This window comes from Diospyros lotus, chromosome 6, assembly GCF_014633365.1.
Source record: "Diospyros lotus cultivar Yz01 chromosome 6, ASM1463336v1, whole genome shotgun sequence".
In the NCBI taxonomy this organism is placed as follows: Eukaryota; Viridiplantae; Streptophyta; class Magnoliopsida; order Ericales; family Ebenaceae; genus Diospyros; species Diospyros lotus.
The window spans coordinates 43202235-43227826 of record NC_068343.1 but is presented as its reverse complement, the minus strand read 5'-3'; the positions used below and the strand labels follow the sequence as shown (position 1 = coordinate 43227826).

Here is a 25592-nt window from a genome sequence, read left to right as displayed (position 1 = left end):
ATGGAATTCGAATTCCATGAAAAAAAAAAAGCTGTTTGATAGAATTTCTTGGAATTTGGGTGGAAAATGAATTTCACCCTCATTTTTCATGCCTATCAAACGCACCCTTAGATCTAACTGCATTTTCACTGTGAAAGCGACCCCAATCTATAAGAAGGTAAGTCTTTTAGTTCAATAAACTAATGTTTTTAGCATAGATCTGTAAAATATATGTATATATGTGGGGTTGGGTTTTGGTCGAAAATATAAAGTTAAATCTAGAAAGATCTAGCTGTCGGATCTTGTTGATTTTTGGATATATTGGCCTATAGGGGTAAGGGTGCCAGGTGGCTGTCTCTGATCGCCATAAATCCCCGGCCACGATGGCCGGGGGAGGCATTTCAATTCTCTCCAAAAATTTAAAAGTAGATCTATGAAAATCTAACTATTAGATTTAGCTCATTTTTTGATATATTGAACCCCTTGACTTGGTGCTTCTAATGGTAGAGTTTGATCATCAAAAAATTTGGTTAGCAGTGATCGTTGGAGGTGCTTTTGATTCTTGTTGGAAAATAAAAATTAGATTTAGGCAAATCCAGTGGTCAGATCTAACCCATGTTCATGTATAAGAACCTCATTGGGTTGGCGTGTCAAAAGCTAGGACCTAATCATAGGATTGTTGGTCGGCCAGTGATCGCCGACAGTCACCGATGGTGACAGTCGTGGTTGTTTAGGTTGTTTTTGGTTTGGTTAAGTTAGTAGGGCTTATTGGGTTCATGGGGTAGCATTTGGGTCTATCCAAATCTTAGGTGATTTGATTTTTTTTATTTATTTAATCCTTATATAATTTGGTAATATTGTTAGGTGACATTGATATGCCCAAGTCGAGAGGTACTTGAGGGATTTTTTGATCTTATGTGTTAGGTGAGTGGGTGAATCTATTATGGTGGTAATTGTTGCATTCATATTGCTAACTGATATTCTATTTAAAATATGCATGAATTTATTCTTTACTTGCATATGGGAAAGTATAATCCATCTTGCCTTCTCTGCGCATATTGACATTTGTAATTGTTTTCATTTCTTAAATTTGCACTTGAAGACTATAATTTATGTTCTCATGGACTAAGAATGTTGATACCTATATGTGGCAAATGTTGCACGTGGCATTTGATAATAATTAAATAAAAGCATTAAATATGATTTAAATGGAGTATCAATTAGAATCCTGTATAGCTAACTGCAAAAAAATGTTAGCCGTTGGTGCATCATGTATATGTTGGCTTATTGGCGAGAGAGGGACCTCAATGGTAAGCCCGGCCCGCCTAAGTTGTACGGATAGAGCTTGTCCACCACAAGGGGAAAGGAATAAGTAAACGTTGGTTCTAACTTGATTACCGTGAGTGAATAAGTAAAATTAATCATTAAATTTACCTAAAATTTTATGACATAATTATATGTATTTGTTGCATTAGTTGTACTTTCCCCCCATTATAATGCCTTTTACCTCTCAGGCTGTAATTTCTTGCAATCCAAGGGGCATTTCAGCTGGACGATGTGTTTATATGTGCACTGAAGAACAGCTGGAGGAATACGCACAGAGGGGCCTTGGAAAATCGGGAGAGAAGGGAGCGCACAGCACAGTGAGAGAGTGCTGGGCGCTGGGAGTTTTCGGGAGAACAGTGTGTGCTGGAAGCTGTGCGCTGGGGACTTCTCGGTGAGCAGAGAGCAACACGTAGCTGGGAGCAGTCTCGCACGGAAGAAGGCAACACGGAAGGGAGAGGTTTTCTGTTTCTTCAATTTACATACTGTAGAGATCATTGTTTCTTTAATTTCCAGCTTCAAGAACATTGTTTCTTTAGTTGCTGTTATTCATTACTGTATTAAGATTGCTGCTCTTATTTTTACTGCCTATCGTTGCTTATATATTTCTGTTATAAATTTCTGTCGTTGCTTACATTTCGTTATAAATTTCTGTATCAGTTTTAGATTGATGCTTTATATTCTGTTTTGTTTTTATTTTTAATGTTTTTATTTATTTGCTTTACCATTTTTATTTACTATAATTAATTTCTGTCTTTTAATTTCTACAATTTAGTTATTTCAATACTTTAATTTCATTAATTTTAATTTCCACCATTTAATTTATGTTATTTAAATTTAATAATTTATATTTCTGTCATTTAAATTCTGTCATTTAATTTTTGTTAATTAATTTTTAAATGGAGACATGTGGCTAAATAAGTCTTGACCAAGACAAGGACAGTGTTCGATGTCATGAATAACCCGAGCAAGCCGAACTTCATTGCTTGGTTGAGATTTTGAAATTAGATTAAAAATTTTTGCCAAAACATTTAGAGTTGTATTGGGGTATATGTCTAACGCGGAACTCTCATGCCAAGTATGTGAGTTGCCTAAATTGAAAATACCGTCATACCATACCTAAGTCTAAGTGTAATATATTTGCTTGTTGGTTTATGATGGTTGTTTAAATTATATCTTCTCATGCCATGTATGGAAGATGTCATAAATAGAACCATCATCATCCTAAAGTGTAATTAATAGTAAAATTCTATGATCTAATTTTCAAACCCGATGATACTATAATTTTATGCTTGCTTGGGGGAATGAATGAATCGGCACTAAAATTGTCTTGTCTTAAGACGTTTTATTTTCAGTGTTAATTCACTATCTCAATTTTCTCTATATCACATCACACTACATTACAATTTATTTTTATGCACTATCTTTATTTTCTTTTAATAATAGGCTTTTCCGTGGATTCGAGCTGGACTTACCAATTTTAAATTTTGTTCTACATAAAACCTCGTACACTGGCGAGTGTGACCTCTTTGTGTGTGTGTGTCTTTAAGATAATTAATTTTACACAAGGGAAGGAGTCGAACACCTAGGCACACTCTGGATACAGCATGAATTCTTCACTTCATGGGGATGGTGCATAGGGGGGTTTAAATTTGTTTCTAAGTGTATTTTTGGATTCACATATAATAGGAGTATGATGAACTTCAGCCAATGGGTCTTTTTGTCTTAGTTTGAGGATAAGAAAATTGTTGTTATTTTATTTGTATTGTTTAGAAGCTCAAGGTTATGCATATGGTAATTCTTACTGATTCTCGTTGGAGTCCGTGGCTTCCCAAAGGTTAGTGTCGGTCAAGACCCCGATTTTGGGGCATTACAATTCCCTTCTTCTACCAAGAAGCTAAACAGACAGAGAATGGTACTATATGTGCTGTGTGTGCAAAATATCCAAACGAATTTAATATAAAGAATATAAAAATAAGCAAGAGTTCATACATGTGAATCCAATTTTTTCAAGCTCAAAACATGTGTGGGTGTGCTGTGTTTCTTTCTGTATGATATCTTTGTGTTTCTAGTGAATTCTGTCTGAGTGTCTATGCTCTCTGTTGTATCATGAATTTCCCTGCTTGTGTATCGAATTCTCCTGACTGAATATTGTTGTTTGCTCTGTTTTGGGTCTCTCTTTATAGCAAGAGCTATGTTGAAATTTCTCTTCACCAAGTTGCGCAAGTTGCAATAACAAGAAGTTGCAATAGGAGCTGAGCTTTTAGTCAAAATCTTGCTTTGCTTGAACCTCTAAATGGTTGAGAGTAAGACATTGGTGAGTTCAAGTTCGAATGAGCAGGTTCGATTGCTTCATTTGAACCTTCCCACATTGACTGACGAGAATATCAAAAGCCAAGTGCAACAAACCCATTCAAGTGGTTATTCACCGCTGCTTCGCGAACCACTTCTTGTTTGCATTTCTCATATCATCAAGCCTGCCACCCATTTTGTTGATTCAATATTATTGGTAAGAATTTTACAAACTACCACGACAAAGTAGGTGGGTTTCACATGTAAGATCCACATATAACGTTGATAATTTATGTCTTCTTACATATAGACAAATGTTTTAGTGAATTATTATACTTTCACTTCTTTGAGGTGAGAGGTAGCGTTATCACCCTCTCAATTTTTATCTTAGACCGAATTAGTTCTAATTTTTCAGTTTATTGCGAAGCTATGCTTAATAAGAGCAACATTGTATGAGTCAAAATAATTAAACACCAGTAAAAGTGACATAATTTAAAAGTTGTAAGATAAATTTTATGCAGAATGACATTTTTTTAATGGCCTAACAATTAATGCATTTTAATTACTATTTAACTATTTTCAATCAAGTGAATCACTTTAGTTTTTTTTTTTTTTTTAATGATTCAAATCTTACACATTATCTCGCATAGTGTATGCATAGACTTTCTCTTTATTTTTATTTTTAATTTTAATCAGATTCTGACTTTATATACATACACATATATGCAGAACAAGAATGTAATTGAAAAGGGGGTTGAGTTAGAGAACTCTAATCTTCTGGAGTTTAATTCAGCGTTATCTGAACTTATGACATTTAAAGATTCACTCACCACAATAACTGACTTAGTACTCCACGCACTGCTTTTGTTCTTATTTCTCCAACCGAATGTCCCATATTCATGCATTCTTTTCTTAGAAATGATATTTCCATACATAAATATAAATTTATTAAATAATTTGACATGCATAAACAAACTAGGTTGGTAATTACAGTTTCAATTAAATCCGCATGTGTAAAAAATGTGGGCAAGCAAAAAAAAGAAAAAAACACTTTTTTGCTCTAATTTACACACCCATAATTGTATATCTATGAATTTAATTAAAAGTAGTGTTATTTGTACAACTGCAAAAATGCATTTTATCTGTCATACAATCTTAGGTCTTTTATCGCCAACTTTAACTGTTGACATAATCAATTTTTGACATGTTATCAAAGCTTCTTTGACCAAGTAATAATATATATGTTTAATCATTGCTACCCATATTTGTCCATAATTAAATCAAATCAAATTTTGCCACAAGCTATGGACATTGTACTTTGTTCATACTTGGAGTCCAAAAGACAATTGCATGTGAGAGAATTTTAAATGTTAAATTATTCTTTGAATTTTACCTAATAACTTTTAAGTTTTTTAAATGGCTGCTTTCATGATGTGATCCAAACTCAAATTAGATCCACTTAAATTATTATTTTTATCTTTCATCTCAATGTGCTATGATAATTGCTCTTTAATTTACACACATGCACCCATTTAAACTACTTTATATTCTTTAGATTCTCTACACCTCCTACATGTAGTCCATAGTCATCATTTTTTTAAGTAGTAACTATTGTGCCTACTCGCTGATGGGCAATGCTGCAGACAGAGACGAGGTAATGTTTGATCAGATTATTGACCAAATGCCAATCTATCTACTTCATGCTGTATCAGAGTCAACATGGGATACAAAGGCACTATTCATCATGGAGGATTTAGTTATAAAATTTGTGAAGTTGTTGCCTCTTGGTCCGAACAAATCATCCATTAATTTAGCCTCATCAATGTCAGCCTTGAAGGAAAACCCTGTTTCCATTGCTGGGACTCTTATTGAGAAATTTCAACAACCACTTGATCAGCTTAACAGTATGATTAAGATCACATTGGAACTAATTCAGTACATCTGTGAATTAACATTATTGTCGGACACAGAGTACTACAAAGAAGATATTGTCTCAATGGGTGTATATTGGGCAATTGTAAGTGCAGTTGCTGGTTATATTCAAATTAATTTGATCGTAGACAATGGGTGAGTTCTTGTTCCTTTCAGTGTTGAATTCTCACCTACCTATATGTGTCTAGTCTGGATGAACCTAGTAACGTTAACTTTCTGATTTGAGTACATCATTATCATCTCTTAATCAATTTTTTATACATTTTAAAAAGTTTAGGCTCGTGATTATGTTTTAGGCTATTATTATGAGAAAGCTTACTTGAACTGGAAAAATAGGATGAAAAAAGCAATTATGTGTACAACTTTAAATCAGAATATTATAAGATAAGTAATCACATAACATGTGAGTTTAATAAAAATTCCTTTAGTCATAATTAAGAACCAAAATATTTTATGTAAGGGGTTTAATACGCACTATTCTGTAGTGCTTTCAGATCTGTTGTCCAGAAAAAAAAAAAAAACCAAGATTATGATCTGTTTGTGACAGACATAAATAATAAATTTGGAATGGTAGTTATTTGCATGCTACTCATCACAATTATATTTTTTGCTAAAATTCAGAATGAACATCCATGTAATTTCTATAAAATTAACGTATTGTGGCATGGGATATCTTTATATAATCTCTTTTTATTTTTTCACTAAGCAAAATATTTAATATTCAGTGGTTGGTCTTATTTAGTTCAAATAATGCTTGTTTTGTTTTGCAGGGAAGTGGCATTAGAACTCTCCCACCTAATTTCCAATCTTAGTCAAATCCTTAACGACCTCATGCACCACTACACAATTTGCAAACCACAAATAGGTAAGTATATCCACCTTTTTTATATATTTTTTAAATTTTGTATTCATAGTCTTCAGTTTTACATTTTTTTAACTACTATCATTAATTTAAACTCAATGAAGTAAGTATATATTGGTACATTATATTACACTATATATATTTTCAAAGTTATGATTAATTAATCCATGTAAAGGAGATGGAGGCTCATATTCAATCCAATGCATTGTTTCACAATATTTTTAAGACTAAAAATGAATCATCTAATGCTCCTACTGACATCTCGGAGATTATGAAGAGATTCATATACGTCAAAGATGGTCCCCAATCAATAATTGATGGTTCTATTTTGTATGAGGTTATTTTTTTCTCAATAAGTAAAGACAGTTATAATTTTTTTTTTTTTACTTGACTGCAATTAAGAGATTTAACACAGAACCTACAATTGTGAATCTACAGTGTTAATTAAAAATGAAGTGCACATAATTTATCTCCTTTTGAAAGATATTTAGTCAACATTTGTAATAACTGGAGATTTTAAGACTTCAACTAATGTAATTAATTTTGGAAAGATCTTATCCTTTGTTGAGTGACTACCCTAATATTTTTTATTTTGTGTGCAAACAGGTTGACATTGAGGTCTTATAAAAAAAAACTATCTTGCTGCTTATTTCGAATCTAGATATATCCACTGAAGACATTTCAACACTCTTCAGAATTTATGAGGAAATAAAAACAGAAAATTATTACAAGATTGTTTGGATTCCATTTATGTTGAAATGGACACAAGAGCTGAGGAAGAAATTCAAAATTTAAAATCCAAGATGCCATGGTACACAGTTTGCTATGATTCACCAATTGCAGGTCTTTGGTACTTCAAAGGACATTGGATCTATAAAAAGCCTTCGGTTGTTCTGATTAATCCACAAGGTGGAGTGGAAGAATATCCAGCTTCCTTAGATGAATTATACATCTATACAGAGTCTTCCTCCAAATGCATTATGATTGGTTAGTAACATTATTATACACACAAACACTATTCAGATTACTGAAACGTAGTAGGTTAGGGAAATCATTCTTGTTTACTAAAATCTTTTATTTTTCTTCTAACATGTAGGTGTAAGGACATAAGTCAGATTACTTCATGCATTCATATTTACATTCATATATGATTTGCCTAACCAAAAAAAATATATAACTATATATTAATTCTATAAGTTGCATAAAGTAAAGGAAATCCCTAACTAAACTGGAAAAAAATATTATTTCAAATACTGAAAAAGATTTTACGAGATAATTCTTATGACATTGCAGATTTTGATGTGACTTAAACGTTGTTTCCTTGTAGTCCGACTTTCTGGAGCTACTCCGCCATGCTTCCAGAACTTTATATAAATAAATCAGCTGAAGGCCATAAAGATCGAAGTCGAAAGGCTGTTGTCCAATTAAGCAATCCTTCAAGTGGGTTCCAAGGTTTACTTTCCAAGAATAAAAGAGGTAGTTATCATAATCATATTCTTATAACTTTAAAATGTAATGTTTTGAATTCATCCAATTAAATCTGCAACAATCTAAGACCATGTTCAATCTTTTCCAGGAAAAGAGAAAGGAGGGAGTTCCCAGAAAAATTAATTCTACTCATGACCATTGGAACTGCAGCGACGAGTTAGAAAATACAAGGCTATTATGGTTATCATTGTGTTTGTTTCTATGGCTCATAAGACTATAATCGCTATTGACTGAGAATTTAGGTGGAAATTTAGAGTTACACATGCTAGAGAATTTTATGTTATTATATGTTGTTTAAGAATATGCTATTGCTTTCTTGTTTCGAATAAAAGATTGGACTTTATTTGTCATGCACTAGTTTATAGGTTTGATTTTGCAGAATTAATGTTTTCAATCAGGAAGTAGCTAAGAGAAATATTAATAAAACCCTAAGAAAATAAGATATTGATAAAATTATTCTTGATCCTTATCTTAATATCTTAAGCTTTTGGGATAATAGTTTCTTAATATGACATAAGAGTTTTTTTTTTTTTTTTTTTTTTTAGCCATAGAGCCAAAAGTTTTATTCTTTCCACCCGTACTTGCTTTTTTTTATTTTTTTAAACAAAAGGTATACTTGATCTCTGCATTAAGCTAAAATGACTTTTCTGTAAAGGAGCATGTCAAGTGAGGCATAAAAAGCAGATATGGACTAGTTAGCTATATAATAAGAATGAGTAAAGATTAATTAGCAGTCATCATCTTATAAGAATTTTATAAATTGAATTTCAGTGTGAACTGTAATACTCTTTAGTATTTCTAAAACCGATCTAGTAGTCAGTTGTTTTTAATGCAAGACAGTCTTAAACAAGTTGTAATTAGAAAAAACAAAATAATAATACAAACTTTAGTGATTTACAGTGATAATTGAAGAAAAATTCCTACTTTTACTAAACACAAAACCAATAACAAAAATTTAGATTAACTAAAACTCATCTACTTAGCAACATTTTTTTCCATGCTTCAAAAATAACTTAGTCATTCCATTTTAGTCATCGAAAGCATAGTGGTTTCATGCCATTTCACAAATTCATTTTCAAGGCATATACCACTGAATTTACATTGTTCAAGCCATTCTTCATACCAAATAAGTTATTCCAAATAAACAATATACAATCAAACTTACAATACCCAATACAAGAAACACAACATTGAAGATTGAAAACTTATCGTTTGTTATCAATTCAATCTCTACAACTTACCAACATAATTTACAAAAATCGTTCCTCCTTTAGTACCCTTCTTTCTATTTGAAACTCTAACCCTTCTTCTCCTTCTATCAACTTAGTTCTTAAATGAAATGAGGAGCATCAGTTAATTGTTACTAAAATTCCATCGGTAAGTTCATAATTTCATAACAAATAAGTGCATATTTTCAAATTACTAAGCAAACCAAAATCATCTAGTACCCATTCAAAACCACCATCTTGTCAAATCCATAGTCATACAACACCTTAGTGAAGGATTAGTGAGGTCATCCTGGTTATGTTTTTCATATTTGAATTTAAAGTTGTAACCAAATTTTGTTTTTTAAAAAAAGGTACAAAGTAAATACTACATTTATCCCATGTTATCCCATACTAATTTAGTTTGTGCTTCCAAGTCAAAGTTTTAGTAGAATCCATTAAACTTTGTTAAGCTAAGAAAATATATTGTTTGAATGGGCTAAATGTAATATCCCAGATTTTCAAAAGGGCTCAAGAGTAATTGTAACAAGGGTCATAGGTGAAATTATCAAAAGATTTGGGACTTAAGTATAATTTCTTACAGTTATCAGTACCGAATCGACTGCAGTGAATGCCCCAAATTGAAAATGTATATGGAAAATGATATGGTCTCGGAAAGCATTCCGAGATAGGATTTATGGTATTAAAAAAAATCAGAATTGAGACAGTTTTTGGTATAGCTAAAATGCAATCATGATTTAAGCTGAAAAATCGAATGATTGTAGGGGACATTCAAGAAGTCAATGGAAACTTGAGGGGGCTTCAATTTTTCATAGGGATCAACCCTGAGGCAATTTCGGGATGAATCAATAGCCCGGTGAGGACACTGGGATGAAAGCAGTCTTTATCTAGTAAATGTCGGTTATTAATTTTGATAAATCAAGATATTGTGTGGCTTTAGGGTAATTGTTTTAACGCCTTAGAGGGTCCAAGAGCTATTATCAAAATTTGTAGGGCAATTATAAAAATCCCTAAGTGCAATTAAGTAGAATTAGAGAGGGTAAATGTGTAATTTATTCACATATATATACATGCTGTGATGCTGCTACCCTAGCGTTTCTTCAGCAGATCTGGATTTGGCCGACAACAATGGAGAGAGAGATTGTGAGAATGAGAGATCGAGTGAGGGAAATGGATGAACGGTGGTTGGCTGGGGACGCAGCCAATGGTTGACCAGCGAGCAGCAGCCAGCGGCCATGGTTGGCTGCGATGGAAGCTAGGTAGAGAAATGATGGGTGGCAGTAGCTGTGCAGGTTGCAGTGGAGGCTGGTGTGGCAGTAGGAGAGGCTGAAGGCGGCCGGAGCTAGCCATAAGGCAAGCAGCGGCCATGGCCACAAGCTTCAAACGGCCATGGCAGCCCGCTGCAAGGTGGCCACGCGCAGGAAGGCGGGCCTGGATGGCTGCGGTGGAGCCAGCTATGCACGACGGTGTTGGCCGCGGGCGTGAAGCTGGTTTGCACGCAGGGAGCTGGAGGAAGAAGAAGAAGAAGAATGGAGGAAGAAGAAAGAAGAAGAAGAAAAGAAAAGAAAGGAAAAATAAAAAAAATGGAAAAAAATTCTGAAAAATGCCAAAATAATTTTGGGAATTATCTTGGGGCTAGAGGAGTATTTCGAAGCCAGAAAATTGATCAAGCTCGCTTTTCGATGTCAGGACACGCATACCAAGGAAGCCTGAGATGCTAAGTCAAGGTGAGTAAAATTTCTTATAAAATTTTTAAAATGCAGGAATGTTATTTTATGAACTGTTATAGTGAAATATTTGAAAAATATTTAGTTTGTATTTATTGAGAAAAAATAGGAAGAAAAAGAGAGAAAAATAAAAAAAAAATACAAGAAATTATGAAAAATAGGTTTTAATGCTTATTTAAATAAATATGATGATTATAGTGCCTTAAGGCTTAAATTGAAGTGACTTGTGAAAATTTTGAGGTTGGCACGCAAATCGAGAAAATGTTCATATCTTGAGGCAAGGCACAAATATTGAGGTAGCCCGATAAGGTTGAGAAGGTTTGGATTCTCAGGATTTTGCTCGATCGTCTCCTTAAGCTTGGACTTGAGTCATTCCTTCCCAAGTGAGTTGTAACGACCCGTTAGTGGGTCCAGGCAACATATTCTGGTGTAAGATATTTATCTCATTAGAATAATGATAATTTGGTGGAATATATGTGATATTATAGGTAATGTGCAATGGAAGTAGAAAAGTCAAATATTTGACTTAAGTGGTAGTGGGACTCGATATAAGGCATGGTATTTGTTGAAATATTATTTGGAGTTTAAATGGTGTCCAAATTAATATTAGAATGATTTTCATTTAAAAGGTTATATCATAGGGGCATTTAGTAATTGTGGAGATGTGTGTATGTATATATAAGTGGAGTGGCCAATTTACATGAGAGGAAGGAACAAGAAGAACAAAGGAAAGAAGGGAAAGGGGAGAACCGATCGAGAGAGAGGAAGCAAGAGGTAGGGTTCATTCTCTTCTCTTTTTCTTGCTTGCTTGTGATTTCAAAAGGGTTATGGGAGTTAGTTATCTCCATCTTCTTCCTTTCTTTCTCTTTTTTCTAGTTCTCTTGTTGAGTATGTAAAGTAAAAGGGCTTGGAAGCTTGTTGGCTTAAGAAGGATCACTAAGAGAGGTTGCCAAGGCAAGTTCTAGTTCCCTTAATCTTTTTTGTAAGCCTTATTCATGTTGTTGGAGGGATGATGTATGGAGATTGCATGATTTCCCAAGGAGTTCTTAGTTTGGAGGGTTATGTAGAAACCTTTTTAAATCTCTCTTGTGGTTGGTTTAATCTTGTTGGTCTTGTTTGGGCCTCAAAGTAGGGATAGTTTCACCCTACAATCCTAAGAGGAATGATGTTTTTGGGTTAAGGGATGACTTGTGTGTGTTTTTTCCCTCATTTGGTTACATTCGGGTATGTTTGGGGGTTTTTTTCCATGCTACCAGTTGACCGTTTGTCCATAATCGGTCGATGGTTGGGTGTCGAAGCCACTGTCGTTCGACCGTTTCCTTCCCATCGGTTGACCGTTGATAAGTGTCTTTTATACACTTATTTTGGTCTATAAACTTAGCATTTATACATTCAATGGGCATGATTTCTACTTGATTTGGTTCTATATATGGTTATGTAGATGTGGAGCATGTGTTAAAGCGGACATGGAGCAAAAAGAGTGATTTTTGGTGCATGATGGGAGTGAAATGAAGCTTGGAGGCATGGTCGGCTTTCGAATTAAAAAGAAGCAAAAGAGTATCGAAAACAAGAAGTTGAAGATGATAAAGCAAGAGACCAAAGAAGAAGGCTAGCGGGCTTATAGCGGTATGCATACCGCTGTAGCACTGCTATAAGACTTAGTCTCTGGAGCTCACGGTCTTACAGCGGTATGCATACCGCTGTAGGACCGCTTTAGGAATTATTTTCTGGAGCTCACGGGTCTGCAGCAACAAGCATACCGCGGTAGGACCGCGGTAGCGTTCTGAACTTCAAATCAAAGCTCGATTTCGGCCCATCTCCGTCCAAATCAATGAAAAATGAGAGTTTTCACTATGCACGACTTTAATAACCTAAAAACCACTATATAAAGACTTATTTTGAAGGGTTTTGGGAGTTTTTTGGCATGGAAGAGAAGCCGACGGAAGATTGAAGATTTTACTATTGGGTTGTATTTTTCTTTTCTTTCTCAACTCTTTGCTATGGATTCCAACTCTTTTCCTTTTCTTTTGATTGAGAGCATGCATAGCTAAGTGTTTATAGCTAGGGTGAATGATGAAACCTCGACTTCTAATGGTTTGATTTAAAGTTATTTGGTTTGCTATTTTCTTACCTATCCGGGTTGATTGTTTGTTATGTTTATAATGTTGTTTTGATGCTTGATCACCATTGAAACTTATTTGTGATTTGTATTGCTTTCGAGAGATTCAATACGGATTAGATATGGTAGCAAACAACGTAGGGTCCGATAATAGGTAGAGATACCGTTATGCCCTATGAAATCATTATGTGATGATCTCCGTGATTGAATGCATGTTTATATGTTCGAAGGTTGACTAGAGATAGTTAATCTCATATATATACATAGAACTAAATGACCATCGAGAGAGGCTTTTGGTTGTAATTGGATTATCGATTTTCAACCTAAGAGAAGGAATAGCAACACCCGAGTAATGAATAATTGAATCATAGAGGTCGACGGTGGATTCACAAACCCTAGTGCCTTAGTCTTGTGAGTTTTAAATCAAAGGAATTATTTTGTTTGCATCTTTTATTCATAAATTAGTTTTCATTACAATTGAATTCTTCGTTAATGTGTGTGTTAGGTTAAGGTTAAATCAGTTAGAGTAAACGTCAAAAGTTAGTCCTCGTGGGTACGACACTCTATTCATCACTATATTACTTGTCACGATCCGTCCACTTGCGGGATAGAATTTAGCCGGACAAGTTTTTGGCGCCGTTGCCGGGGACTAACTCTTTTGATTATTGCTTTGATTGATATTAACTTTAACTGTTAAATTCTATTTTCATTATTTTCTGGGCTAAGCTATTTCAATTTGTGTGTGTGTGCAGGGATTGAGATAGTGCATGAGTCGTTCAGAACGTTCGGATATTTGTGAGTTTGATCCTAAGATAGAAAGAACGTTCCATCAATGGCGTCGTGAACAAAGAGCAAGGAGGGAAGAACAACTGAGTAACATGGGTGACAACGTAAACCAACTTGTTCCAATGGCACAGCCCGTTGAAGTTAATGAAAGAGACATTCTGATGGGAGATTTCATGATGCCCCCTCTAATTGAGAATCGGTCAAGTATAATTTATCCTCCCTACGGGCATGAGAACTTTCAGTTGAGGCCGGATGTGATCAATCTCTTTGCCAACAACATACCATTTTATGGAATGAGCGAGGAAAATCCACACTATCACTTGTCTCGGTTTCTCGAATATTGTGGGAATTTCAAGTATCAAGGAATTAATGAAGAGGCACTCAAGATGCGCCTTTTCCCTCACACTCTGAAGGATAGGGCTCGAGAGTGGTTAGACTCATTACCACCGGGTAGTATTAATACATGGACAGATTTGGTACAGAAGTTCACACTCAAATACTTCCCACCGGCCAAGATTACCAAACTTAAGCATGAGATTTCAACTTTTCAGCAAGCTGAGTCTGAAAACTTTCATGAAGCATGGGAGAGGTTCAAGGAGTTATTGAGAAAGTGTCCGAGTCATGGCTTTCCGTTACCAGCTCAAAATCATTTTTTCTATGCTGGACTTACTCCTCACAGTCGCTCTGCAGTTGATTCTACAGCCGGAGGATCAATCCGAAATAAATCAGCCGGGGAGCTTCATGACCTTTTTGAGACAATGAGTGAGCAGTTAGTGATGTGGCCAGATAGAAGCTCACATAAAAGAGTGGCCGGAGTGCACGAAGTGGATATTAACACATTAATGTTGGCCAAGATTGACGCACTATCAAGGCAGATGGAAGCCTTGAAGTATTCTTCAAATGTTAATATGGTGCAAAGATCGCTTTCAATATGTGCAACTTGTGGAGCAACTCATCCATCGCCTGAATGTCCGTTGCTCCTAAATCCACCATTCACGGAGCAAGCTGCCTATGCTCAGAATTTTCAACATCAGCAATATTTCCAAAGGCAACCAAATAATCCATTCTCTCAAACATACAATCTCGGTGGGAGAAACCATCCTAACTTCTCCTATGACAACAATCAAAATAGTCAAAATCCACAAAAAATGGGAAGACCACAAGAAGAAAGAGGAAGATGGGAAGAAGCAGTCTCAACGCTTCAGGAACGAAATGACCAGACTGACGCAGCCATTAAGAATATTGAGAATCAGATTGGGCAGCTAGCAAAAATCCTAACAGAAAGGCAACCGGGCACATGGCCAAGTAATACTGAAGTTAACCCAAAGGAGCAAGTGAATGCGATCACAACAAGGAGCGGGGTGCAATTGCCAGAAATCCATGTTAAGAGACCTAGTGTGGCAAAAGAAAATGGTACAGTTAAAGAGAAAATAGAGCAACTTGAAGAGCCTGAAGTAGCTGCTGAACAAGAAAAAGTAATTCCGCCACCGGTCAAGCCATATGTTCCTCCAATTCCATTCCCTCAAAGGTTGCGCAAACACAAACTGGATAAGCAATTTGAGAAGTTCCTCGAGGTATTCAAGAAGCTTCACATAAACATCCCATTTGTTGATGCCTTAGCTCAAATGCCCAGCTATGCGAAATTTATGAAGGAAATTTTATCAAATAAGAGGAAGTTGGAGGAGCATGAAACTGTTATGCTAACGGAGGAGAGCAGCGCTATATTGAAAAACAAACTACCACCGAAACTTAAAGATCCAGGGAGTTTTACTATTCCTTGTACTATTGGTAGTTTATTATTTGAACGAGCTCTATGTGATTTGGGTGCTAGTATAAATCTAATGCCTTACTCTATTTTCAGGAAGCTTGGATTAAAAGAACCAACACCCACCACTGTTTCTCTTCAATTGGCTGATAGAAGTATCAAATATCCGAGGGGAGTAGTGGAGAACGTTTTGGTAAAAGTGGATAAATTTATTTTTCCTGTTGACTTCTTTGTTCTGGACATCAAAGAAGATTATGATATGCCTTTAATTTTAGGGAGACCTTTTCTTGCCACAGCGAGAGCTTTGATTGATGTCCAGCAAGGAACACTTAGCCTTAGAATTTATGATGAGACAGTTACGTTTAATGTATTTAAGGCTATGAAATATTCTAGTGGCAATGAAAAAGAAGTCTTAATGAGAGATGGTATTGTTGATTTAGTAGAGAGACCTAATGACCTTAAAGAAAATTGCATTGCTAACTCTTTTGATGAGCAGGAGCAAAGTTTGGATGCCAAGAACAAAGTTATGGTCGTGGGTTCTTTGGGAGAGAAGCAAAAATATTGTCCATCCAAAAGAGACAAATTGTGTTCTTTGGATGTTTCTTCTTCTTCAAAAGCCAAGCCACCAAGTCATGAAAAGGAAAAGTTGGTAAGGGTGTTGAGGGAGCAAAAGAAGGGAATTGGATTGAAAGTTGCTAACATTCAAGAAATAAGTTCATTAAATAGCACCCACAAAATGTTGATGGAAAAAGAATTCAAGCCTCCTTGAAGATGGAGGCCTAGTCAAGCTAATGACTTTAAACAAGCGCTTATTGGGAGGCAACCCAATTTCCTATCTCTTTCATTTATTGGCATGTTGCATTTATTTATTTATTTTTTCTCTTCTTTTCTTTACTTTGTGTTAGGTTAGAGTGTCATTCTTTAGGATTTTTTTGCACAAAAACAATGTTGAGGTCATCATAACAGCATGCACTTGGTGTTTGATAAAATACCCCAACCAATGTTCACCTGCACATTGCACCTTAAGTTTGGGATTATGAGGTTTAAGTTTGGGGGGAGTTTGGGCATCCATGTGACTCTGTCCACTTCATGTCATTCTTATTCATTGTTGCCTTCTCATGTTCAAACTTGTGCATTGTAGGTACATTTTCAGAAGTGATAATGCAATCGAAGAGCCATCCTACACCAGCTGCTTACAAGGGCAAAGCCATTGTCGAAAGTTCCAATACCTCAAAACGAGCCTATGTTGATCTACCTACCATCGCAACCTTGACACTATGGACCGGGTACACTCCTTCCTTTTCTTTCTCTTTGTTCCATTGGGACAATGAAACGTTTAAGTTTGGGGGGAGGTTCACTATGGGCAACTACATATGTTACATGATCTGGTTGAATAGTGTTAAAAAAAAAAAAAAAAATTTGTCTTATGTTGTTGGGTAGACGTGCCATCAATGATGAAGCTTATTTGGTACCATTTTGATGAAATGAGTAAAGAGAGTGATGCTATTCATTTTGTTTTGTGATTCATTATCCATGATAGATGAATGTGAGCACAAGTGTCAGGAGGTTAAATGCATAGGTTTCCATTTAAACTTTCGCCCTTAAACCAACCTTGTGAGTAACTCAATCATCAAACATTATGAAAAGAAAAGTTTGGGGAAGATTGAGCCATGATGGCAAATGTTGAGGAATGTGTTGACTCCGTGCTTTGTGTGGAATGTGTTAGGCATACTAAGGGAAGCTAGGCAATGACCATAGGCTAGTGATCTAATCCCTATGTCACTATATCGTGCACCAATGTAAATTTGAGCCTGCATATATCTTATACCTTTCTCCGTAGCCTGAATGACTTGAGTGATTATGCCCGTAGAGGTATCTTAAAACCTGGTGCCCCGTGGTCATCTGGCTTGGGAGTCATCGGCTGAAAGCTCGTTACAAGGGTCATTCAGAAAGCTTAATGGAGTGAAGGCTTGCACATAAGATATAAAAAAAAAAAAAAAACGAGATGGAGCATAAAATGCACTCGTTCAGCAAAAAAAATAAAAATAAAAAAAAAACTCAATAATGGTGCCGATGTTTGTAACTCTTAGGGATTGAGAAAACTGGGGGGTTTGACTGTCTAGTGGATGTTAGCATGCCGAATCATTCAAAATAAAAGAGAGTCCTCACAAACCAAGACAACGCCATTTTTGGCTGAGTCCAACCAAACTTGAACAAGAAAGAAAAGAGTGATTGAGAGCACCTAAGGGCTGAATGAAAAGACCAAGTTTGGGGGTGGAGTGCATATTACGAGCGAGAAAGTGTACAGGACCATCAAAGGGTCGGGATACCAACAACCTTATGCATGATATTGTACCTGACAGGATTCGCACACACACACGTCAAAACATGGAATGGGTCCAAAACATTTGTGTAGCATTACTAGAAAACTTTGTGTGAATTATGAATGGTACCAAAATCTGAGGCTACTTGGAAGGCTATCCAACTTGTGATTGAGTTTGAAATATTAACTATTCTTTACTTGAGGGGTGATACATTTGAGTTGATAATTTTGCTCGGGACGATCAAGAGTCTAAGTTTGGGGGTATTTGATAAGTGTCTTTTATACACTTATTTTGGTCTATAAACTTAGCATTTATACATTCAATGGGCATGATTTCTACTTGATTTGGTTCTATATATGGTTATGTAGATGTGGAGCATGTGTTAAAGCGGACATGGAGCAAAAAGAGTGATTTTTGGTGCATGATGGGAGTGAAATGAAGCTTGGAGGCATGGTCGGGTTTCGAATTAAAAAGAAGAAAAAGAGTATCGAAAACAAGAAGTTGAAGATGATAAAGCAAGAGACCAAAGAAGAAGGCTAGCGGGCTTATAGCGGTATGCATACCGCTGTAGCACCGCTATAAGACTTAGTCTCTGGAGCTCACGGTCTTACAGCGGTATGCATACCGCTGTAGGACCGCTTTAGGAATTATTTTCTGGAGCTCACGGGTCTGCAGCAACAAGCATACCGCGGTAGGACCGCGGTAGCGTTCTGAACTTCAAATCAAAGCTCGATTTCGGCCCATCTCCGTCCAAATCAATGAAAAATGAGAGTTTTCACTATGCACGACTTTAATAACCTAAAAACCACTATATAAAGACTTATTTTGAAGGGTTTTGGGAGTTTTTTGGCATGGAAGAGAAGCCGACGGAAGATTGAAGATTTTACTATTGGGTTGTATTTTTCTTTTCTTTCTCAACTCTTTGCTATGGATTCCAACTCTTTTCCTTTTCTTTTGATTGAGAGCATGCATAGCTAAGTGTTTATAGCTAGGGTGAATGATGAAACCTCGACTTCTAATGGTTTGATTTAAAGTTATTTGGTTTGCTATTTTCTTACCTATCCGGGTTGATTGTTTGTTATGTTTATAATGTTGTTTTGATGCTTGATCACCATTGAAACTTATTTGTGATTTGTATTGCTTTCGAGAGATTCAATACGGATTAGATATGGTAGCAAACAACGTAGGGTCCGATAATAGGTAGAGATACCGTTATGCCCTATGAAATCATTATGTGATGATCTCCGTGATTGAATGCATGTTTATATGTTCGAAGGTTGACTAGAGATAGTTAATCTCATATATATACATAGAACTAAATGACCATCGAGAGAGGCTTTTGGTTGTAATTGGATTATCGATTTTCAACCTAAGAGAAGGAATATCAACACCCGAGTAATGAATAATTGAATCATAGAGGTCGACGGTGGATTCACAAACCCTAGTGCCTTAGTCTTGTGAGTTTTAAATCAAAGGAATTATTTTGTTTGCATCTTTTATTCATAAATTAGTTTTCATTACAATTGAATTATTCGTTAATGTGTGTGTTAGGTTAAGGTTAAATCAGTTAGAGTAAACGTCAAAAGTTAGTCCTCGTGGGTACGACACTCTATTCATCACTATATTACTTGTCACGATCCGTCCACTTGCGGGATAGAATTTAGCCGGACAACCGTTTTTCACGTTTTCAGCCTACGCATGCTACGTTGTTTTGAGCATAACTTTTTATAGAAATATTGGATTTGTAAACCGTTTGAAGCGTTGTAAACCTGACTCGATGGGCTTCATTTTGGAATAGAATTCAAGCCGTTTGGATTATCTTTGAGTATTATCATCTTGGTTCCAAATTATGTTTAGAAGAGTTAGGGTTTATAAAAGGCTTATGTTAAAAGGATGAGTTTGGGGGGAATTCTCTATGATCCCCAAGAATGTTTATATCCTCTTAAGGGATTATTTGGGCATGATTGGGTATAGTTGGGGGCATGATTTAGGGTTATACGAGTTTGGTAATTTGGTGATATATTATTAAGAGCTTGGTTAGAGATGTTAGGGTGGGCATGCTTTATGGGTGAGCCAAGGCATTGAGTGGAGCTGATTGGCCTCTAAGGTTGCTTGTGCAGGGGTGCATGCCCTAGGTGTTGAGCTATCTGGCCTCAATGGCCTCATGGCACGAGACATGTGTAGGCCTTGGGTGGAGCTAGCTGGTCTTAGGTGTTAACCTGGAGTTGAGCTGCCTGGCCCTAAGTGTCATTCGGTGTGTGCATAGACCTTGGGTGGAGCTGATTGGCCTTAGGTGTCATCCTGGAGTTGAGTGGTTTGGCCCCAAGAGTCATTAGATATGTATGTAGACTTGGGTGGAGCCGACTAGCCTCGGGCATTACCTTGGGAGTAGAGCTATCTAGCCCCAAGTGTCCAATATTATTTGGGCTTATAGCACTGAGATATGGACTTGGGTGCACTGTGTGGTTGTGATATCATAGGCGTGTACTGGTAGCCTAGAGTTGAGAGCGGGTTAAGACTGCTGTTATAGTAGGACCACTGCTTGCTTGGTGTGGGGTACCGTAGATGTGTGATAGCGCTGTGGAATGGATGGGTTTTATGAGTCCCTAGTAGGGTGCCTTGTGGCATGATCATCATGTTACTGCGAGATAATAGGTGTGGTGCTTATAGCATTATGTGGGTTCTGAAGACTATGTGATAGTAGAGACACTGGTTTGTACCTAAATTATGGTAGGAGTTGGTTACTTGGGTGGACTATAATGATTTCTATTATGTCTTTCTGATGGTGCTCCTTATTTCTATTTTGTCATTACTACGCTACGTTATGATCCTACCATGTATTGCCTATGTCTGCCTTCTGAGTCTTCATTGTGCTATACTCGTGTTGCATTTCGTTGTGTTATACTTGTTGAGCCTTGCGGCTTATTCTTTCCTTTTGCATCATTCTAGGTACAGGTAAAGCAAATGATGAGAAGAATTCTAGCAGGGCATGATCTATTGAGTTAGATGTGTACAGAGCTCACTCGAACAAAAGGTCTTGGGGACATTGCTGAGTTGTGTCATACTCGTGGTTGTACGTTTTATTATTTGGGATTTTTGTACCTCCTTTAGGATAGCCTAATGGATTGTAAATGTATATGTTTGTTTTGTTCTGTATGAAAAAGAACGGAATCATTACTATAGGTTGTTATTGGAATTTGGGTCATTACATGAGTAGACATGATATTTTATGTTTATCTTATTTCATGCACGTATATACTGTTCCATGCATAATTTGTATATGATTTTTATATGTAGATCATAGAAAAACACTTTTAAATGTTTCTAAAATGCATGAAATATTTTCATTCTACTAGGAGAGATATAAGCAAAAAGATACCTTAACTGATTCTTGTTTTTGAGTATGTGAAATATTGAATGATATGGTGCATTTTGGGCACCACATGAAATGAGAAATGGTTATGACTTGTACATTAAATAGAGTATCATTTGCATTATTATTAGAGGACTATCTAGTAGATTCTCTGGTGACTCACAAAAGGAAAATATCATGGTACTATGAGGCTTGGCATGCCAAGGCCATGAGAGACATGGATAGTATGTTTTAGCACTGCTATCACGTGGGCTATTATAATATTATAGTGTGATGATGATGTATGTAGTATATGTACTTGTGTGCATGTGTGTATAGGCGTTAGTCCAGTTTCTACTAGTGTGTCCTCAGAATCAGTGCATGCATCGCATATAAAAAGTATAGGAGACTTAGGTGGTTAGGTGAGCAACTTATGAGGGTTGTCTCTAGACACCTATTTTTCCTGCACTATGTTTTTCTTTTGAACTTCAGATTATGTAAACCTATGTGATAAGTGTCTTTTATACACTTATTTTGGTCTATAAACTTAGCATTTATACATTCAATGAGCATGATTTCTACTTGAATTGGTTCTATATATGGTTATGTAGATGTGGAGCTGTGTTAAAGCGGACATGGAGCAAAAAGAGTGATTTTTGGTGCATGATGGGAGTGAAATGAAGTTTGGAGGCATGGTCGGGTTTCGAATTAAAAAGAAGCAAAAGAGTATCGAAAACAAGAAGTTGAAGATGATAAAGCAAGAGACCAAAGAAGAAGGCTAGCGGGCTTATAGGGGTATGCATACCGCTGTAGCACCGCTATAAGACTTAGTCTCTGGAGCTCACGGTCTTACAGCGGTATGCATACTGCTGTAGGACCGCTTTAGGAATTATTTTCTGGAGCTCACGGGTCTGCAGCAACAAGCATACTGCGGTAGGACCGCGGTAGGGTTCAAAGCTTCGTGACAAGGCCGTTTTAAGCCCGTTTTAATCCAAATAAAAGGAAAATAGACTCCTTCAAGGTGAAGGACTTTGATAACCTAAAGAGGGCTATATAAAGGCTTATTTTTGGGAGATTAAGGAGTTAGTTTTGAAAGGAGGAGAAGACGGCAAGTTGAGGCAAAAAGAGAAGACTTTCTTGAAGAACTTTGGTTTTGGTTTTATTTTTCTGTTCTTTATTCTTTGCAACATCATGAACTCCGTTTTTATTACTTTCTTGTTGGTTGAAACTATGTTAGGCTAAGTACTTTGTGGCTAGGGTGATTGATGAAACCTAGTTCAATGATGGTTTAATTAAAAGTATTTGGGTTTTATTTTATTCTTGTCTTTTGAGTTGATCGTTTGTTATGCACTAATTCCGTTTTGATGCTTGGCCGCCATTAGAACGTATTTGTGATTTATATTGCTTTCGAGAGATTCAATATAGATTAGCACTTGATAATAAATGACATAAGGTTCGATAATAGGTAGAGATACCGTTATGCCTTGTGAAATCTTATTTTTGATGATCATTGTGGATAAATGCATGTTTGTATATTTGCAGATTAATTAGAGATAATTAATCTCATATGTGAGCATAGATTCGATTGACCATCGAGAGAGGCTTTTGATTAACTTAGGATCATCGATTTTCAGTTCAAAACAAGAATTATAAAACCCAATCACTGGAAGATTAAACCAATTATAGAACTAAGGTGGATTCATGAACCCTAGTGCATTAGATTTTTATATTTAAAACCTAAAGAGTTATTTTGTGTTTTCTTCTTGCTGAGTTACTTTTAACTTATATAAAACTTCTATTGATTATTCTTTTAATTGTGTGTGACTTATTAAAGTTAATAGTGGTTAAAGTAGGGATTAAAAGCTAATCCTCGTGGGAACGATACTTGATTCATCATTATATTACTTGTTGCGATTCCATTCACTTGCGGGAAAGAAAAAGGCGAACAAGTTTTTGGCGCCGTTGCCGGGGATTGGTTATTTTGATTACTACTTTAATTAAGATTAGCTTTAATACTTGTGTTGCTTTCCTTATTCTTGACGCTGAATTATTTCAATTTTTGCTGTGTTAGGATTGAAAATAGTGCATGCGGCGTTCAAAACGTCTTAATCTTGTTGAGTTTGATCCGGAGATTGAACAAACCTTTCATCAAAGACGTCGTGAACAAAGAGCAAAAAGGGAACAACAACAAAGCACAATGGACGACAACGAAAATCAGCTTGTTCAAGTGGAGCGTACTGTTGAGATCAATGAGAGAGATATCTTGATGGGAGATTTCATGATGCCTCCAGTCGTTGAGAACCGGTCGAGCATAGTTTATCCTCCATATGGGCACGATAACTTTCAGTTGAGACCGGATGTGATAAATTTGTTCTCCAACAACATTCCATTCTATGGGAGAATTGATGAAAATCCACACTACCATCTCTCTCGGTTTCTAGAGTATTGTGGCAACTTTAAGTATCAAGGGATCAATGAAGAAGCAATGAGGATGCGACTTTTTCCTCATAATTTGAAAGACAAAGCTCGGGAGTGGTTGGATTCGCTATCACCTGGTAGCATCACTACATGGGCTGATTTGGTTCACAAGTTCACACTTAAATATTTTCCACCAGCCAAGATCAGCAAATTAAAGCATGAAATTTCGACTTTCCAGCAAGCTGAAATTGAGAACTTTCATGAAGCATGGGAACGGTACAAAGAATTGCTAAGGAAGTGTCCAAATCATGGGTTTTCTTTACCAGTTCAAAATCACTATTTCTATGCCGGGTTAACTCCTTACAGCCGTTCGACGGTTGATTCTACAGCAGGTGGTTCCATTAGAAACAAATCGGCTGGAGAGTTACATGATCTTTTTGAAACAATGAGTGAACAATTTGTAATGTGGCCGGATAGGAGTTCAAATAGGAGAGCAGTTGGAGTACACGAAGTGGATATGAATACATTGATGTTGGCCAAGATTGATGCTCTTTCAAAACAGATGGAAAACTTAAAATACTCTCCATCAGTTAACATGGTGCAAGGATCTCTTCCAGTTTGTGTAACTTGTGGGGCAAACCATCTGTCATCCGAATGCCCATTGACCGTTAGGGATCATTCACTCACAGAGCAGGCTGCGTATGCGCAAAATTTCCCACGTCAACAAAATTTCCAGCGTCCACAAAATAATCCATATTCTCCAACATACAATCCCGGTTGGAGAAACCATCCAAATTTTTCATATGGCAACAATCAGGGAATTCAAAACCCACCAAAGCAAGGAACACCACATGAGGAAAAAGGAGGATGGGAAGCAGCAATTTCAAAACTTCAAGAACGAAGTGAGCAGACCGATGCAGCCATAAAAAATATAGAGACTCAAATTGGGCAGTTAGCCAAAATTCTTACTGAGAGGCAACAGGGCACATGGCCAAGCAACACTGAAGTTAATCCTAAGGAGCAAGCAAATGCAATCACCACAAGGAGTGGAGTGCAACTCCCGGAAATCCATGTTAAAAGACCAAGTATGGAAAAGAAAACTGATGCCGAAAAGGAGATAGCAACTGAGAATAAAGAGCCCGAAGATATAGCTGAACAAGAAAAAGTGGTTTCATCACCAATCAAGCCTTATGTTCCACCAATTCCATTTCCTCAAAGATTGCGCAAGCACAAGTTGGACAAACAATTTGAGAAATTTTTGGAGGTGTTCAAAAAGCTACATATCAATATCCCATTTGCTGAAGCTCTATCTCAAATGCCCAGCTATGCAAAATTTATGAAGGAGATTATATCGAACAAGAGGAAGCTTGAGGAGCATGAAACCGTGATGCTAACAGAGGAGTGTAGTGCCATTTTACAGAATAAATTACCACCAAAGTTGAAAGATCTAGGAAGTTTCACCATCCCTTGCACCATTGGCAGCTTATATTTTGAACGGTCCTTATGTGATTTGGGTGCTAGCATTAATTTGATGCCATTCTCTATCTTTCAAAAGCTTGGTTTAGGTGAAGCAAAACCTACAAGGGTGTCATTGCAGCTAGCGGATCGGTGCGTGAAACATCCACGTGGAATTGTCAAAGATATCTTGGTAAAAGTGGACAAGTTTATATTTCCAGCAGATTTCATTATTTTGGATATGGCTGAAGATAGGGATATTCCCCTTATTTTGGGGTGACCTTTTCTAGCTACTGGACGAGCTCTTATTGATGTGCAAAAAGGACAACTCATGTTAAGGCTGAATGATGAGCAAATCACTTTTAATGTGTTTGAAGCACTAAAATTTCCTACTGCTTCAGATTCTTGTTTTCGAATTGATATTTTGTACAAAGAGATAGAAAACACATTCGCTTTGAATCAACCATCAGATCCTTGGGAAGCATGTGTGATGCACTCACAAGTTGAAGATACTGACTCGGCTATGATTGAAGAATGTGTCAAA

General features: G+C 36.4%; 3 protein-coding genes and 2 non-coding genes across 5 annotated transcripts; 3 read left to right on the top strand and 2 right to left on the bottom strand.

Annotated features, from left to right (window-relative positions):
* Positions 1 to 5377: 5377 nt before the first annotated feature.
* LOC127804270 (uncharacterized) lies at positions 5378 to 7023 on the top strand. Its single transcript, XM_052341105.1, has 3 exons — positions 5378 to 5661; positions 6297 to 6391; positions 6995 to 7023. The coding sequence occupies exons 1-3, from the start codon at positions 5417 to 5419 to the stop codon at positions 6997 to 6999; spliced, it is 345 nt and encodes a 114-aa protein (XP_052197065.1). The 5' UTR covers positions 5378 to 5416; the 3' UTR covers positions 7000 to 7023.
* A 6803-nt stretch (positions 7024 to 13826) lies between these two features.
* Positions 13827 to 17424, top strand: LOC127804545 (uncharacterized). The gene is made up of 3 exons (XM_052341420.1): positions 13827 to 15522; positions 16641 to 16785; positions 17340 to 17424. The coding sequence occupies exons 1-3, from the start codon at positions 13827 to 13829 to the stop codon at positions 17422 to 17424; spliced, it is 1926 nt and encodes a 641-aa protein (XP_052197380.1).
* On the bottom strand, positions 14256 to 14362 carry LOC127805358 (small nucleolar RNA R71). Its single transcript, XR_008024095.1, has one exon. It is a non-coding gene; the product is annotated as a small nucleolar RNA R71 (small nucleolar RNA).
* Positions 17425 to 23261: 5837 nt separating the features above from the next.
* LOC127804544 (uncharacterized) lies at positions 23262 to 25328 on the top strand. The gene has a single exon (XM_052341418.1). The coding sequence runs from the start codon at positions 23262 to 23264 to the stop codon at positions 25326 to 25328; it is 2067 nt and encodes a 688-aa protein (XP_052197378.1).
* LOC127805394 (small nucleolar RNA R71) lies at positions 23802 to 23908 on the bottom strand. Its single transcript, XR_008024127.1, has one exon. It is a non-coding gene; the product is annotated as a small nucleolar RNA R71 (small nucleolar RNA).
* Positions 25329 to 25592: the final 264 nt, after the last annotated feature.

What these genes read in the sequence shown, in the direction of transcription:
- LOC127804270 (XM_052341105.1), top strand. Translation starts at nt 5,417, where the DNA reads ATGTCAGCCTTGAAGGAAAACCCTGTTTCCATTGCTGGGACTCTTATT. An exon ending in AATTTGATCGTAGACAATGG is followed by an intron (nt 5,662 to 6,296) that starts GTGAGTTCTTGT and finishes TTTGTTTTGCAG; the next exon opens with GGAAGTGGCATTAGAACTCT.
- LOC127804545 (XM_052341420.1), top strand. Translation starts at nt 13,827, where the DNA reads ATGGGTGACAACGTAAACCAACTTGTTCCAATGGCACAGCCCGTTGAA. An exon ending in TACTATTCCTTGTACTATTG is followed by an intron (nt 15,523 to 16,640) that starts GTAGTTTATTAT and finishes TGTGCATTGTAG; the next exon opens with GTACATTTTCAGAAGTGATA. An exon ending in ACCTTGACACTATGGACCGG is followed by an intron (nt 16,786 to 17,339) that starts GTACACTCCTTC and finishes CTTTCTCCGTAG; the next exon opens with CCTGAATGACTTGAGTGATT.
- LOC127804544 (XM_052341418.1), top strand. Translation starts at nt 23,262, where the DNA reads ATGCGGCGTTCAAAACGTCTTAATCTTGTTGAGTTTGATCCGGAGATT.